General features: G+C 44.7%; 1 protein-coding gene across 6 annotated transcripts in view; it reads right to left on the bottom strand.

The window, feature by feature from the left end:
* Positions 1 to 680: 680 nt before the first annotated feature.
* The window catches only part of nudt14 (nudix (nucleoside diphosphate linked moiety X)-type motif 14), an 89,680-nt gene continuing 72,607 nt past the window's right edge, over positions 681 to 17,753 (bottom strand). For all 6 annotated transcript variants that reach the window (XM_043696902.1, XM_043696904.1, XM_043696907.1 and 3 more), the window contains one exon: positions 681 to 1,745. In XM_043696902.1, coding sequence (XP_043552837.1) covers positions 1,481 to 1,745 — 265 coding nt within the window. In that variant the 3' untranslated portion in view covers positions 681 to 1,480. The remainder of the gene's footprint in view (positions 1,746 to 17,753) is intronic.

Below are 17,753 nucleotides of genomic sequence, written 5' to 3'. Positions count from 1 at the left end.
AAGGCAGCTCACCACACCCCCTTCTCAAGGGGTAATTAGGGACGGGTGAGAAATGCTGGCCCAGCCAGCCACGCCCCTGATCTACAGCAATGTGGTTGACTCCTAACTGTCGAGAGAGGAATATAATGTGCCATAATCCCAACATCCCATAAAAACAAAAATATAAAGGCAGGAACCTAACTCGACCTCAGGAGACAGTGTAACTAACACCATAGCACATGACACAAGTTCTTTACACCCAGCAGAGTACTTTTGAACTGCAGTCACTGTTGGAAAGTGGGAAACACAGTGGCCATTTTGTGCACAGCAAGCTCCCACAAACAGCAATGTGATAATAAGCAGATGATCTGTCCATACCGATGTCTGTTGACTTGGGACACTGGAAAGAGCTCTCCTGCTTTATCTTAAATTAGGGTAATCACGTCACGTTCCACAAATGATTAGAAATAACTACGTGCCTTTAACAGGATCACAACCCCCCTCAAAGATTAGATTCCCTACAGTGTGGAAACAGGCCCTGCAAGTCCACACCAACCCTCCAAAGAGTAACCCACCCCCCTCTGACTAATGCACTTAATACTATGGGCAATTTAGCATGGCCAATTCACCTGGCCTGCACATCTTCAGACTATGGGAGGAAACCCATGCAGACACGGGGAGAATGCACAAACTCCACACAGTCACCCGAGGGCGGAATCGAACCTGGGACCCTGGTGTTGGGAGGCAGCAGTGCTAACCACTGAGCCACCGTGCCTTCCCAAGATGTCATAAAGAACTCATGGGATTGTACAGGAGCTTGGTTAGACCACCCCTGCACCATTGTGTGCAGTTTTGGTCTCCTTATCTCAAGAAAGAGAATATTGCCATTGGGGGAAGTACAATACAGGTTCACCAGCCAGTCCTGTTCCTGGGAGAGCAGGACTGCCCTTTGGAGAGAGAGATTGGACAAACTGTATCTTATACTCGAGAGTTTCAAACAATGACAGGTACTTTTATTGAAATTCACAAAACACTGAAAGGGATAGACAGATTAGATGCAAGTGGTTGGGGAGTCTAGAACCAGGGGCACAATTTAAAAGTAAGGGGGAATGTGAACTTAGCCCCAAGGTGAGGAAAATAGTTTTTGACGGGGTCATGAACCTTAGGGATTCTCTCCCACACAGGGCCGTGGCTGCTGAGGTTTTGAGTGTGTATAAGGTAGAGTCAAAGACATTAAAGTGTTTGACCAGCCATGATCATGTTGAATGGTGGGTCAAGCTTGATGGGCTGAACGGTCAACTGCTGTTCCCGTTTTCCTCAGAAAAAGTCAATCAGAAGTGAAGATGAACAACTATAAAAATGCCTGAAGGTGGATCTTTGTGTTTAAATTTGAGATCAGCCCTGAAACTGTTTGTGTTTGACAGAGCTTCTGGCACTGATTCTGCCCTAGTTTACACTGACTCAACTGTAGTGTCAAAGCTCATCGCGAGGGACTGGTTCCTCATCGAGAGGATGACGCCAGGCACTTGGAGCCCTGCAGTTGAGGTGCAATGCTGTTGTGAAACCACATGAAAGCAAAACTCACACCCACTGTTTTGGGGATGCACTCGTCAAATATAAATGTTTGCCAGTCTTTCAGGGGCACGTGAACCACTTCGATCAGCTCTCCCTCCTCGGCCTGCCCTCCACCCGATCCTACGTGTAGATCATCTGATACCTCCACGTAAAACATGGTGTGCTTGGATCCTGTCACCCCAACACCGGACCTGAGGGAGAAACAGGACACATTCACTCACACTGAGTAAACACACATGACCAGTCCAGGCTGGACACAGAAGTGAGAAAGCTGCCAAACAGAGAGCAAATGAGTGAGAGAGAGTTAGGAAGTGAGAATAACAGGTGCTGGATAGATAGAGAGAGAGAGATAGACAGATGGATGGGGAAAGAGCAAAACAGGCAGAGGGAGATGGATAGCAAGTGACTGATGGACAGTGAGAGTGACAGACAGTGAAAGAGAGAGAGAAACCACCAGACCAGAAGAGGGATCAACAGACTGCAGGAGATAGACGAGCAGAAACAAATGAGATGCCAGTGACTGACAGTGTCAGTAAGCAAGAATGAAAATAAGTGAGACCAGACAAAGGGGGAGATAGACACTGAGAATGGGAAACAAAGCAGACAAAGAGAAACAATAAGGCAATGAAAGGCAGTGACAGTGAGAGGATACAGGCAGGCAGAGAGAGAAAGAGAGAGTGTCAGAGATGGGGAGAGAGAGAGAGACAGACAGATAGAGTGTCAGAGGTGGAGAGAGAGATATAAGCGAACAGAGGTTGATCTAAAAACATGAGACAGAGGGACACAGAGAACTAAGAAGTGAGACAGAATAAGAAAGACAAGAGAAGGCGAGATTGAGGTACAAAGATAGAGCAAATAGGCAAGATGAAATATTAAACTGAATCATTGAATGAATTAGTTACAGCATAGATTCATACAGTGCAGAAAAGGCCCTTCGGCCCATTGAGTTGGTACCAACATAACTACGAGAAAGTGAGGACTGCAGATGCTGGAGATCAGAGCTGAAAAATGTGTTGCTGGAAAAGCGCAGCAGGTCAGGCAGGTTCCTGAAGAAGGGCTTATGCCCGAAACGTCGATTCTCCTACTCCTTGGATGCTGCCTGACCTGCTGCGCTTTTCCAGCAACACATTTTTCAGCACCAACATAACTACCACTAAAAGGCGCAATAATCCCAATTTCCTGCACTTGTCCCATATACTTGAATGTAATGATATTTAAAGAGCCTGGCCTCCCCTACCTTCCCAGACAGTCCATTCCAGATTCCCAATAGCTGCTGAGTGAAAAACAATTTTCCCAAATTCTATTTGCGATGTCTGTAATGAAATCTTTCAAACCATTCATTTTGCCTAATGTCATTTAGTTCATGCACTCCCTGTTCAATAAATGTTTTATTCTTTCTTATAAAATACGAGTTCCCTGACTTGGGCCAGTTAATCTGGTCCAATCAGGGAACCCTGTCTGACAGATAGAAAGGGGAGTGTCAGAGATCCTGATACTCTGGTACCTGACTCTGAATGAGGCAGATTTAAAGTCAAGGACTGCTCATGTGCAAATAAGGGTGACTTAGTGACAGATACCTTCCTCTGTGGAGTTATTTCAAAATTCTTGGCGGATGTTCTGTATTTCCATTCCACATTCCCATCTACCTGAGATAACCCTTGATTCCTGTCCTTAGCAAGAATCTATCCACAATATATTCACTCTGCCATCTTGTGCAGACATGGCTCCCATAAAGAAGCTTCTGACAAGAGGCCAGAGAAGAGACCTATGCTTAAGTCCAAATTGGACTGCACCTAATCAGACATCTTGGTCTTCTCCAATTTTCCTGCAGGAACTCATCAAAGTGAGAGGTAAAGCTGGGAACCTGGGCAATGAGGAACAAGAGTAAGGTCACTGTTACCTCTGAGGTTCCATTCTCCTAGAGGTGTCTGAAACACCTCACCAAGAAGTACCTGCAGAGAAACAACTCATGTTACTAGTTTCATAAGTTTGCAAACAGCAAAGAGAACTATGAGCTCCGTCAGTTCCACATCAATCCGACTGAGGAATAGGATAAAGACTAACCATGAAGCTGGTTTGAACTTCTATACAAATTATCTTCAATAAAACAATTTTTAAAAACTGCGATTACTGGAAATCTGAAACAGAAACAAACTGCTGGATAAACTCAGGTGGTCAGGCACTGTCTGGGAAGAGAGAAACAGAATTCGTGTTTTGAGTCCAGTAACCCTTTTTCAGAACTGCACCTCCAAGAATCTATCCACCTCTGTATTAATCAATTAAATGACCCGCTTCCTTCACCATCTGAGACTGCAAATTCCTGACTCATACAACCCTCTGAGACAAAAACATTCTCCCAGTTATGCCCTGACTTCTGATTACAAAAGAGAGCATCCTAATTCTATACAGAGCCACCCCTCATTAGGTTATGATTATTGAACTAACTGCTGCTGCCAGGTCAGATTATCCTGCCACTGCTGATTACCTCCAGCTAGGTCACCTCCAGATAGATCACCAGGAACAGGCTGCACACTGACCTGACACCTTCATCTACAAATTTACTTCAAGCCAAAACACACCTCACTATGAGATCAAGAAAATTCTGTTCGGAGTGTTAGTGTGAAGGTACAGTATTTATACATATTAAGTTAAATTTTTGGAACTCAGATTTTAAAATAGAGGGAGATGGGTGTTAGGTGTTTCTGGGAAGGACTTACTTTTACAAAATGTCAGAGAGTCCTCCCAGAAGTAATGAAATCTCAGATAACAGATGACTGCAGACCCCTGTGGAGTTTAGGGAAAGACACAGAGATGTACCGTATAGAAAGAGATCTATCGGTTCAACTTGTCCATGCCAACCAGATAATCTAAATTAATCTAGTCCCATTTGCCAGCCCACATCCCTCTAAACCTTTCCTATTCATATACCCATCCAGATGCCTTTTAAATGTTGTAATTGTACCAGCCTCCACCACTTCCTCTGGCAGCTTATTCCATACACGCACCACCCTCTGCGTGAAAACGTTACCCCTTAGGTCTCTTTTAAATTTTGCCCCGTCATCCTAAACCTATGCCCCTCTAGTTTTGGACACCCTTGTCCCAGGGAAAAGACCTTGTCCATTTACCCTATCCATGTCCCTCATGATTTTATAAACCTCTATAAGGTCACCCCTCAGCTTTCGGTGCTCCAGGGAAAACAGCCCCAGCCTGTTCAGTCTCTCCCTAAAGCTGTTGATTTTTTAAAAAAAAATTCATGAGATGTAGATGTTGCTGGATAGGCAGTTACTATCTATCTTTACTGCTCAGAGGGCAGTTACGAGTCAGCCACATTGCTATGGGTCTGGATTCCCATGGAAGCCAGACCAGGTAAGGATGGCGGATTTCATTAGTGAACCAAGTGGGTTTTACAGTAATTGTCAGCAATCACATGGTCATCATTCAGCAAGCTTTTTATTCCAGATTTTTACTGAATTCTAATTTCACCATCTGCCACAGTATCCCGGGAACAATAACTTGGCGTTCTGCATTACTTGCAGTGTCAGTATCACCATGTCATCTCCTCCCCTTATGCTTTCATACCCTTATGTTATTAGGTTTACAACAATTATACATGTATTCCCAATTCCTCCGCCTCCACCACATCTGTTCCCAGGATGACCACTTCCACTTCAGAAAACCCCACATGGCCTCCTTCTTCCACAATCACAATGTCCCTTCTCACATGGTTGACAATGCCCTCCAGCGCATTTCTAACACCTCACTCATCACTGCCCTTGAACCCCCACCCCTCATAATGCAACAAGTACAGAACACCCCTGGGCCTCACCTTACACCCCACCAACCTCTGCATACAACGCATCATCCCTGCCACTTCCTCCACCTCCAAACAGACCCCACCACCAAAGATATATTTCCCTCCCCACCCCTATTAGTGTTCTGGAAAGACCATTCCCTCCGCGACTCCCTCGTCAGGTCCACGCCCCAGCCCACACCAGACTCCTGACACCTTTCTCTGCCACTGCAGGAAATGCAAAACCTGCGCCCACACCACTCCCCTCACCTCCGTCCAAGGCCCCAAGGGATCCTTCTACGTCCTTCAGAAATTCACCTGTACCTCTGCCAATGTCGGGCGGTGCCGAGATGGAGGCTTGTGACTGGGACAATGTGGGGGTAGGGGAAATGAGGAAACCGAGATGGAGGCTTGGGACCACACAGTATAAATGCGGATTTACCCTGCAACCACACGGGATAAATGTAGACCTGTCCATCACTCCCCCCTCTGACCTATCATCTTCTCCCTCACCTTCATCCACCTATCGCTTTCTCAGCTACCTTCCCCCCAACCCCACCCTCCCTCCCATTTGTCTCTCAGCTCCGACCCACAAGCCTCATTGCTGATGAAGCGCTTATACCCGAAACGTCAATTTTCCTGCTCCTCGGATGCTGCCTGAACTGCTGCGTTTTTTCAGCAACACACTCTCGACTCTGATCTCCAGCACCTGCAGTCCTCACTTTCTCCCAGTTAAACAAGTAAGGTGTCGTTCAGATGGGACCAGGGTTGCTTGTTTTAAACCAAGTTTAGCTTCTTTCCTAGAAGTTGTTTAGGGCAGTTCAGGAGCTAATTACCTCAGTGGTATGGCTAAGTTTGTGAAAATTCCAAACTAGGGACCTGACAAACTGTACACTCAGATTTCAGGAGACGTTCATGTTGCAAGTTCAGATCTGGAAAGTTTAGTGGAGCTCTAAAGAGTTGAAAGTGGGGTGTAATTTCTCTGGACTCGAATCTCTGTAATGGATCGTGTTGGGAAACTTTGTTTCCTCTGTATTTTACATCTGGCTAATGGTGTTTTACATTTTGGTACCTTGGTTTTCTTTGTCTCTAGCTCAGTTGGTTGGATGACTGGTTTGTGATTCAGAGTAATGCGAGTAATGTGAGTTCAATTCCTACACCAACTGAGCTTACCATAATGACTTTCTGAGGCATGGTGACCCTCTGGTTAAAGCATCACTGGTTTTCTCTCTCTCTCTCTCTGATGAGGAAGTAGCTCTCATTGACAGCTGGCGAGAGGTCTGGTAAGACAATGGTGACTTCACCTTTGATAAACCTACATTCTCTTATTACAGAAAATCTGCAGCGTCATGTGACTATGTCCCAGTAATTAACCACCACGTTAACCAGCTAAACAAAACTGTAGACAGATGATCTGTTAATCTAAGTTTATTCTGGATCTGACTTCCCAATAACTCCATCAGCTGAAGTCATAATAGAAACAGAAAAAAATAGAAAAAAAACGTGGAGTAAAATCAGAGAGAGAGAGAATGGGTGTCAGAGTTCCATTAACAAGTCACTGTAACTTTAAATCCGGTACATTATAGAATGAAGAACAAAACAGATCAGAGATGTAACTGACTTGAGGAGTTCTACATAAATGCAGGCTTTTGTTGCTGCTGTTTAGGGAGCATGGGTAAAAGGTAAACTAGCTGCCATAGCTAACAAGATGGACATAAACCTTTGGGAACAGTTGCCGGGACACCAATGCTGACTATAAAACACAGAGTCTGAAGTAACTTTTTTTCTTTATTTATTCACAGGATGAGGGTGTCACTGGCTGAGCCAGCAGTTATTGCCTGTCCCTACTTGGCCAAGAATCAACCACATTGCTGTGGGTCTGGAGTCACGTGTAGGCCAGACCAGGTAAGGATGGCAGTTTCTTTCCCTGAAGGATATTAGTGACCCAGATGGTTTTTCCTGACAATCAATGATGATCTCATGGTCATCAATAGACTCTTAATTCCAGATTTTTTTTTAAATTGAACTCAAATTCCACCATCTGCCATGACAGGATTTGAACGCAGATCCACAGAACATCACCTGGATCTCTGGATTAATAGTTGAGTGATAATACCATTCAGCTATCACCTCCCTCATTGTTGGTAGGCAATATCTCTTGATATGGAGAAAGGAGCTGGAGGGTCATTTTGAGACACTACGAATAGTGAATGGAGGTCACTTGTGAGGACCAGGTGATTTTAGACCATGGTTCACAAACCACCCCCCCCTCCCAAATGGCAGATTCCTAACTCATATTTGCTCCTGTTATAGATTCATTAATAAAGGTTAATGACTGTAATTAGTGAATGAAGCTGTTAATGTATCATATGATTAGGGTGAAAGCTGAATTAGGTGATGTTAGTCTTTCTTCACAGAACTTCAGAGCAGTAACAGCATAAAGAAGACCATTTGGTTCATTGCATCTGTGCTGGCTCTCTGAAGGAACAAATTGCCCACCTTATCCCCATAACTCTGTAGTTTTGGATAAAAAAAAAATTCTCTCGAATACATCGATTGAACCTGCCTCTACTACGTTTGAGATCTGAACCACTTGCTGTGTGAACATCATCCTCCAGTGGCCTGTCCCCTGAAATCAGTTTCCTCTGGCTTTCAATCCTTCAGTCAATGGGAACAGCTTCTGCATCTACTCTGTCTAGGCCCACTCATGTTTTTTTTTGCTATTCGTTCATGGGATATGGATGTCGCTGGCTGGGCCCAGCATTTACTGGCCATTCTTAGTTGCCCTTAAGAAGGTGGGGCTGAACTGGCTTCTTGAACGGCTGCAGTCCATGTGCTGTAGGTAGATCCACAATGCCCTTAAAGGAGGGAATTCCAGGATTTTGACCCAATGACAGTGAAGGAACAGCGATAAATTTCCAAGTCAGCATGGTGGATGGCTTGGAGGGGAACTTGTTCTCATCTTCCCATTTATCTGCCTCCCTTGTCCTTCTCGATGCAAATGGCCATGGGATTGGAAGGTGCTGTCTGAGGAGCTTTGGTGAATGTCTGCAGTGCATCTTGAAGATGGTACAGACTGCTGCTACTGAGCGTCGGTGGGGGAGAGAGGGATTGATTGTGTTAAACTTCTTGAATATTGTTGGAGCTGCAACAATGGAGGCAATTGGGGAGTATTTCATCACATTCCTTGTAGAAGGTGGACAGGCTTTGGAGAATCAGGAGGTGAGTTATCTGCTGCGGTATTCCTAGCCTCTGATCTGCCCTCATGGCAACAGTACTTACACAGACGAGTCCAGTTCAGTTTCTGGTCAATGGGTGTTGATAATGGAGGATTCAGTTATAGGGACACCATTGAATATGAAGGAGTGATGGTTTAATTCTCTCCTGACGGAGATGGTCATTCCCTGGAACTTGTATAATACAAGTTTTACTTACCACTTGTCAGCCCAAACCCGGACACGGACTGCTTCAGTATCCGAGGAGTCACGAATGATGCTGAACATTGTTAAATCATTAGTAAACATCCCCACTCTGACATTATGATGGAGGAAGGTCACTTGAAGATAGGGCCTAGGACACTACCCTGAGGAACTCCCACACAGATATCCTGGAACTGAGATGAGTGACCTCCAACAACCACATCCACATACTTGGTGTGACTCCAACCAGCAGAGAGGTCTCCACCTGACACCCACTGATTCCAGTTTTGCCAGGGCTCCTTGATGCCACACTCAGTTGAATGTGGCCTTGATGTCAAGGGCTGTCCCTCTCCCCTCCCGTCTGGAATCCAGCTCTTTTGTCTGTGTTTGAGCCAAGGCTGTAATGAGGTCAGGAGCTGAGTGGCCCTGGGGGAACCCAAACTGGGCGTCACTGAGCAGGTTATTGCTGAGCAGGTGCTGTTGGTGACCCCTTCCATCACTTTACTGATTGAGAGTAGACTGATGGGATGGTAATTGGCTGGGTTAAATTTGTCCTGTTTTTTATGTACAGGACATTCCTGGGCAACTTTCCACACTGTCGTGTAGATACTAGTGTTGTAACTGTACTGGACCAGCTTGACTCGGGCAGCGGCAAGTTCTGGAGCACATGTCTTTAGTACTATAATGGAATGTTGTTAGGGCCCATATGTTTTGCAGTATTTAGCGCCTTCAGAGATGCTGCTTGATGAGAATCTTGTATAGCCTTGTAAACAGGAAGAGCTGGCTTTGTCAGCGGACTTTCAGACTTCAGCAGGATGGAGATATTTGTGGAACTTCCTCCTCCAGTGAACTGTCTCATTGTCCACCATCATTCTTGACTGGATGTAGGAAAACTGCAGAGCTTAGATCTGATCCAATGGTTGTGGGATTTCTTACCTCTGTCTATCACTTGCTGCTCATGTGTTTGGTATGCAAGCAGTCCTGTTTGGTAGCTTCACACCTCCTCTTGAGGTATGCCAGGTGTTGCTCCTGGCATGCCCTCCTGCACTCTCTAGTGAACCAGGGTTGATCCCCCGGTTTGATGGGAATGGTTGAGTGGGGGATATGCCAGGCCACGAGGTTACAGATTGTGCTGGAGTACGGTTCTGCTGCTGGTGATTGTCCACAGCGCCTCATCGATGTCCAGTCTTGAGTTGCTGGATCTGTTTAAACACCTCAATCAGATCTGTTACAACCTTCTTCTCTCCAAGGGAAACAGCCCCAGCTTCTCCATCTATCCACAAAAACTGAAGTTCCTCATCCTTACAACTGTTCTCCTGAATGTTTCCTGCACTTTCTCCAATGGTTTCCAGTACTTCCCAAAGAGTAACCCCCCAGAACTGGACACAATATTTCACTTATCAATGGAGGTTGGTTAGCTCAGTTGGATGAATAGTTGGTTTATGATGCAGAGTGATGCCAACAATATGGATTCAATTCCTGCACCAGCTGAGGTTATCATGAAAGATTCTCCTTCTCAACCTGAGGCATGGTGACACACAGGATAACCAGAACAAGAACAAAGAACAAAGAAAATTTACAGCCCAGGAACAGGTCCTTCTGCCCTCCAAGCCTGAGCCAATCCAAATCCACTGTCTAAACCTATCGCCCAATTCCTAAGTGTCTGTATCCCTCTGCTCCCCACCTACTCATACATCTGTCCAGGCGCACCTTAAATGAATCCACTGTGCCTGCCTCTTCTACCTCTGCTGGCAACGTGTTCCAGGCAACTACCATCCTCTGTGTAAAGTACTTGCCACATATATACCCCTTAAACTTCTCACCTCTCACCTTTCACACGTGACCTCTCGTTATTGAATCCTTCACCCTGGGAAAAAGCTTGTCTCTATCCACCCTGTCTATACCCTTCATGATTTTGTAAACCTCAATCAGGTCCCCCCTCAATCTCCTATTTTCTAATGAAAATAAACCTAACCTACTCAACCTCTCTTCATAGCTAGCACCTTCCATACCAGGCAACATCCTTGTTAACCTTCTCTGCACCCTCTCCAAAGCGTCCACATCCTTTTGGTAATGTGGTGACCAGAACTGTACATAGTATTCTAAATGCGGCCGAACCAATGTCTTGTCCAATTTTAACATTACCTGCCAGCTCTTATACTCAATACCCCATCCGATGGAGGCAAGCATACTATATGCCTTCTTGACCACTCTATCCACCTGTGCAGCAGCCTTCAGGGTACAATGGATCTGGACTCCCAGATCCCTCTGCCCATCAATTTTTCCCAAGGCTCTTCCATTCACTGTATAATTCGCTCTAGAATTAGACTTGCCTAAATACATCACCTCACATTTATCTGGATTGAACTCCAACTGCCACTTCTCCGCCCAACCCTCCAGTCTATCTAGATCCTCCTGTATTCTCTGACCGTCCCTTATGCTTTCTGCTACTCCACCAATCTTTGTGTCATCTGCAAACTTGCTGATCATACCAACAGTGCCCTCTTCCAGATCATTTATGTATATTACAAACAACAGTGGCCCCAACACTGACCCCTGTGGAACACCACTGGTCACCTTTCTCCATTTTGAGAAACTCCCTTCAACTACTACTCTCTGTCTCCTGTTGCTCAAGTAGTTCTTTATCCACCTAGCTAGAACACCCTGCACACCATGTAACTGCACTTTCTCCATTAGTCTACCATGGGGAACTCCTTACTAAAGTCCAGTCTCTCTGTCTCTCTCTAATGAGAGAGCAGCCCTATAATCTGGTAAGTGACTTCAACTTTATATAAGGACATCCTTGCTCTTGTACTTGAAGTCCCTATTATTGAAGGTCACTGTATTCCTTATTAACTGGCTTCTCAACTCATGCTGCATCCTTCAATGATTGGTTGATACATATATACCCCTTTGGAATTGTAGTCTATATTTTATACTGACTTTCTGCTTTCTTCTTACCAAAACACATGATCTCATCATTCTCTGCATTAAATTTCATCTGCTATGTGTCTCACACTCTGCCAGCCAATGCTGTTTTGAAGTTCTACAATGTCCTCATAGTTCCTAATGTTTCCAAGTTTGTATTATTTGAACATTTTGAATTTGTGCCCTGCATAGAGAAGTCTAGGTCTTCATATGTATCTTAGAAAGAGACTGATCCCTGGCCACTCCACTACAACTCCCCTACTCTCCAATTCATGTCATTCAGCCCATTCCTCATTCACGTTGCTACTGTCCCTTTTATTCCATGACACATAATTTTGCACACAGATCTGTGGTGAGTTTGGAAGTCCATGTAGATGGACCCCAACTGTGTTACCCTCATCAACCTTCTCTGTTACCTCAGCAAAACATTCAAGCAAGTTAGTTATCATACTGGCTTTATTTGTGGACACACAGTAGAGCATTCATTTTGTACCAAATTATCATTTATAGAAACTTCCCCACCACTGAGGTTAAACATTTCTCTAGTTGCTGTACACAGCTTTATATCTTTTTGAATAAGGATGCAACATTTGCAATTCTCCAGTCCTCTGGCCACACCCAAGTCTGAAAAAGACTGAAAGATTATTGCCAGGGCAATTAATTTCCATTCTCACCAACCTCGTCATCCTCCGATACAGCTCATCCAGTTCTGGTGCCTTTTCAATTTTAAATACAGGCAGTCTCTCCAAAATCTGGTCATTATCAATGATGAGCCCTGCAAGTCTCTGAGCTACCTCCTCGCTCATCATGATGTAGCTTTCTGTGTTTAAATGGCACACATCAAGTTTCAAAAATAAGAGGAAAGATGCAGACATCATTCTGCAAGGAGCATTAGGTATCGTGAAGCTTGAAGTCTGAAAGCTTTTGAGAGTGTAGGAGGAAGAGAAGTCTTTGGAATGAATGAATTAGAATACAGCTTGACAGATATTCAGAACTGCAGGGAGCAGGAACAGTGTGTACTGAAGCTTAGAAGGGAGGTGGGAGGAAGTTTTAGAAGAATACTGGCTTTATATTAGCATCTATTAAATGGTGAGAGTCAGAGACAGGCAGTGCAAGACAGACTGAGAGAAGGAGGGAGCGAGAGATGGGTAAGGCAAAAGAGAGAGAGAGACGGAAGTGAGGGAAAGAAAGAGGAGATGAGACAGAGACATGGAGACATAAACAGAGAGGCAGAGACAAAGTGAGAGACTGAAAGCAAGAGAGAGAGTGAGTGTGTGTGTGAGAGAGAGAAAGGTTGGAAGAAATGACAGGGAGAGCCAGAAAATGTGAACAGCTAGTGAAAGACAGAAAGAGAGAGAGATAAAGACAGAAACCGAGAATGAGAGAGGTAAAACCAAAAAGGGAGATAAAAATTCAGCCTACTGAATAATAGTTTACATATTCCAAGCCATAAGAGAAGACATTGAGTGCAGAGAGCCACTCTGGTGTCCCATCACTTGGTGACATTTAATTAATGGGAAGGTAAACAATGAATTGTTAAAAATTGCAGAAAGCAGAAAAAGTCCAATGACAATACTGCAACTAAACAAAATCAAAGTTCCATAGTGGCGAGCGAGGATTATGTGGAGTCAATCATTCTGTACATTTCAATGAAATAATAAGATTGATCATTAAACAATGGCTCCCCTCTAGATTATTTTGGCAGGGATTATATCCCCTAACTGGACCCTCTCTCAGATCCTGTATTCACATCCAATTTCCAAGTGCAGCCCCATCTCTCTGATCTCCCAAACTCTTCCTACCTATTTCCCCTTTGCTTGAGGCATGTAATAACAGTTCCCTGCTCCAACACTCCAGTGTGTCCATGTATTCCCTCTGCCCCTCACTCCCATATGGAGATTTCCTACAGGCACTGATATTTATGCCATTGACACGGTGTGACTGGTGCTGAGAAATAACTAGCACAGAGTGCTTCACAGTGAGAAACTTGGCGGCCTTTCCCCCTCAATTATTCAAAATGTTTCCACTGAAGCCTGACAGGTTGTGATGGTTAACTGCACTGGCGTGTTCCATCTTGTAGACAGAAAGCAGTGACTATAAAACCTGCACTTTATGCCAGGCCAGCTGTGCAGGGCTCATGGAGGTGGCACAGGCAAAAAAGGTTTTAACAAAAAGAGCGCGGAAAGAACAGAGGTTCCCGGTTAGCAGAGTTTACAATGGCTGCATACAGGGGTGGGGAGAGGCAAGGGCTTCAACTGGCCATAGCCCTTCAGCAGTCTTTTAAAAATCAGTGGGTAGCAACTGACTTGCGTTTTTATTTTACCATACATCAATTACAACCACCCCCGCCCCCACCCCACAGCTCCTGAATCGTTCAAGAGTTCGACCTCAAAGTCTCAGTGACTGACATTCAGCAGCATGCTCAGCAACAATAACAACTTACATGTACACAGCATCTTTAATGAAGTAAGGGAGCTTCAGAGGAACATTAGTAAAAGAAACGTGATACCAAGTGACATAAAGAGATACCAGGAAAGATAACAAAATGGTTGTCAAGGACGTGGGCTTTAAAGACTATCTTAAAGGAAGAAAGTGAGGTGAAGGATTTAAAGGAGAAACTCAGGGCTCAGGACCCAAGCAGGTCAAGGCATGGGCATCAATGATGCAGTGTGCAAAACCAGGAACATACAAGTGGGCAGAGCTGCAGCAATGTGCACTGCCAGGTGTCAGGTTGGAAGGGATTCCATTGATAGGGAAAGGCAAGGCCACACAGACATTTGGAAACAAGGATAAGAATTTTTTAATATTGACATTTTGTTGGAATGGGGGTCACCATGGGTCAACAAAGAGTTGAAAGGTGAACAGGACTTGGTGCATGTTTGAACATGAGGAGAAATGTGGGCCAACAGACAGATGTCAGAGGTAGTTTCTTTACTCGGAGAGTAGTGGGGTGTGAAACGCAGTGCCTGCAACAGTAGTAGACTCACCAACTTTAAGGGCATTTAAGTGCTCATTGGATAGACATGTGGATGAAAGTGGAATAGTGGAGGTTAGATGGGCTTCAGATTGGTATGACAGGTTGGCTCAACATCGAGGGCTGAAGGGCCTGTACTGCACTGTAATGTTCTATGTTCTATGGATGAGGGAAAAGGAGGGATGCAGCTGCTGAATGAATGGTCTCAAATGTGGTGTCAAAGACTTGCAGAAACTCCTCTCATTCGGTATTGGCCACATGTAGCAATGTCATCAGCTCAAGTCACATTTCAGAGCCTCGAATACGTGTATAATTTGAGCTGTCACATACAACACAGTAAAGGAGTGCTGTAATTTTGGAGGTGCATTTTTCAGTCAGATGTTAAAGAGCTAATCTATCCTCATACATGAGTACAGAGGATGGATGGTCATCACTCAAAAAGAAGCAGGGGAATTCTCTCCAGTATCCTCAAACAAAACCCAAAACAGAGGACTATAAATTCTGCGTTCCGATCGAGCCCTCCACTATCACCTGATGAAGGAGCGTCGCTCCGAAAGCTAGTGTGCTTCCAATTAAACCTGTTGGACCATAACCTGGTGTTGTGTGATTTTTAACTTAAAACAGAGGAACTTGTCATTTTGATGTTGCTGTTTTGTATTACCTTGCTGTGATCAATTTGTTTGCCCCACGTTTCCAACTTTAAAACAATAACAACACCTCAAAAGGTATTTCATTGGCTGTGAACCGCTTTGAGGTCTCTTACAATCATGAAAGGCACTTTATAAATGCACGCTCTTTTTTTATTGAAAGGATTCTTTTATAAAATGGATCCTCAGGATGAAGGCATTACTGACTAGAATTTATTGCCCATCTCTACCTAGCCGGTGCCAATCTTGCCCACGTCCAAGCTATGGTTGGAATAAATGGAGTGGTTGGACACTGACCACAAGCAGAAACCCTGGCCCCTCTTTGGGAAGTTGATCTGTTTTGAAGCTAAGGTACAAAAGCAGGTATGCAAATGATTTGCAGGACAGTTAAAAAAATGTGTAAGTGTCATACATTGAAAATGTTGCTGTGCCCTTAGAGTCATCCAGTATGGAAATAGACCCTCCAGTCCATGCCAATCATGTTCCCAAACCAATCGAGTCCCACCTGCCTGCGTTTTGCTTATATCTCTCCAAACCTTTCCTATTCATGGTCTTATCCAAATGTCTTTTAAACGTTGTAACTGCACCCCCATCTGCTGCTTCCTCTGGAAGTTCAGTCCACACACGGACCATACTCTGTAACTCTGTGTAAAAAAGTTGCCCCTCTTGTCCTTTCGAGGCCTTTCTCTTCTCACCTTAAAAATAGGCCCCAACTCTCGAAATGCCCTACCACAGGGAAAAGACACCTGCCATTGATCTTATCTATACCCCTCATGATGCTATAAGGTCACCCCTCAACACTCCAGTGAAAAACATCCCAGCCTATCCAGCCTCTCCTTATAACTGACACCCTTCATTCCCAACAACGTAAGACCATAAGACATAGGAGCATTAGGCCATTCAGCCCATCTGCTCCATCTTAGTCATAGCTAGGTTTCCCAACCCCATTTCCTACTTCGTCCCCGTAATCCTTGATCCCCTTGACAAGCAAGAAACTATCTATCTCTGTCTTAAATATACTCAATGACCTGGCCTCCACAGATTCTGTGGCAATGGATTCCATAGATTCCCCACTCTCTGGCTGAAGAAGTTTATCATTATCTCTATTCGCAAAGGTGTTCCCTTTACTCTAAGGCTGTAAGTCTTCTTGAACCTTCCCCAGCCTGATAGTACCCTCCTGGGAGAAGCAGAAGAGTGTGCATTGTTTTTCACATACCTACAAAAAGGCCTTACTCTTTTCCACATTCAGTACCTCCACCTTGAACCATCTCTCTTGTCAAATCATACCTCAGGTCATCTCTTTTTGGTATTGCCCCATATACAACCCTTCAAGTAGAGATAAGCCATTCAGGCTGTTGCTAGGAAGCAACATTTCTCATAACTGAGTCATGGAAATCTGAAAGTCATGCTCTTAAATGTTACTGAGGCTGAGGGATAATTAAAAATATCAAAATTGAGGCTAACAGTTTTCTTTTAAGCAAAGATATTAAATTCTACGTTATCAAGGCAGGAAACTAGGGTTAAGACAGCTCTCAGCCATAATCTCCGTGAATACAAACAGGTCTACCTTCCGACAACAGACCTGGGCTCTTCACTTAGGATTTGATTTAGAAATAAAAATTTTTAGGTTTTGTACTTTCCCAGCAGGTGGAATTCTTTCTGGCTATGTGAACATGGCAAGAAGCCCCTGATGAGCTCATTCCCAGTGTACTGAGTTCCATTAGAGTTTCCATGTGTCCAAACAGATTAAAATTCACCCAATTTAGATCCAAGTGTGAGTACATTCAGACAGTATGAGGCAATGGATTACTCTGAGCCTGCAAGAGTTATTTAAAAGTCAGGTGTGGACACCTTACACCAAGGAGAGGCCTTTTTGACAGAACCTTACATTTGTTCTCTGGGTAAGGTTGAATGCTCTGAATGTTTAGACAGTAACAGCTGTCTGCCCTTCACCTACACACCAACAAAAAACCCAATGCTAAACAATAAACAATCCCTTAGCAACCAGGCTTCCACCAATCAGCTGGAGAGCCACACTCACCAATGGGAACAGCAGGGACACAGCTGAGCATGGTAACAAGGCCAGAGGGCTGGACGCTGCTTTCAGACAGTGTCATGGCTGATCCTCAGCACCATACAGCAGCTCACTGCTTCACAACAAAACCCAGCACCCACTGAAATCCTCCAGAGCGATCCCAGCAGGCAGTTCAACAGTTCAAATAGGGTTAGGCAGTTCAACCCCATCAAATACTGAGTGGCACCAACATGTATCCTCCATATCTACCCTGCTTCTCCAAGGCCAGCTGGCATTCCGTGGATACATCTGCAACCGCTCCCAAATCTCTCCCCACAGCCCCTCCCCGCAGTCCCTCCTCGCTGTCCCTCCTCGGAGTCCCTCCCCGCAGTCCCTCCCCGCAGTCCCTCCCCGCTGTCCCTCCCCG

The sequence above is a fragment of the Chiloscyllium plagiosum genome, chromosome 10, assembly GCF_004010195.1.
Source record: "Chiloscyllium plagiosum isolate BGI_BamShark_2017 chromosome 10, ASM401019v2, whole genome shotgun sequence".
Lineage (NCBI taxonomy): Eukaryota > Metazoa > Chordata > Chondrichthyes > Orectolobiformes > Hemiscylliidae > Chiloscyllium > Chiloscyllium plagiosum.
Note: the sequence above shows the minus strand (reverse complement) of the source record. Positions and strands in the feature narration are given on the sequence as shown.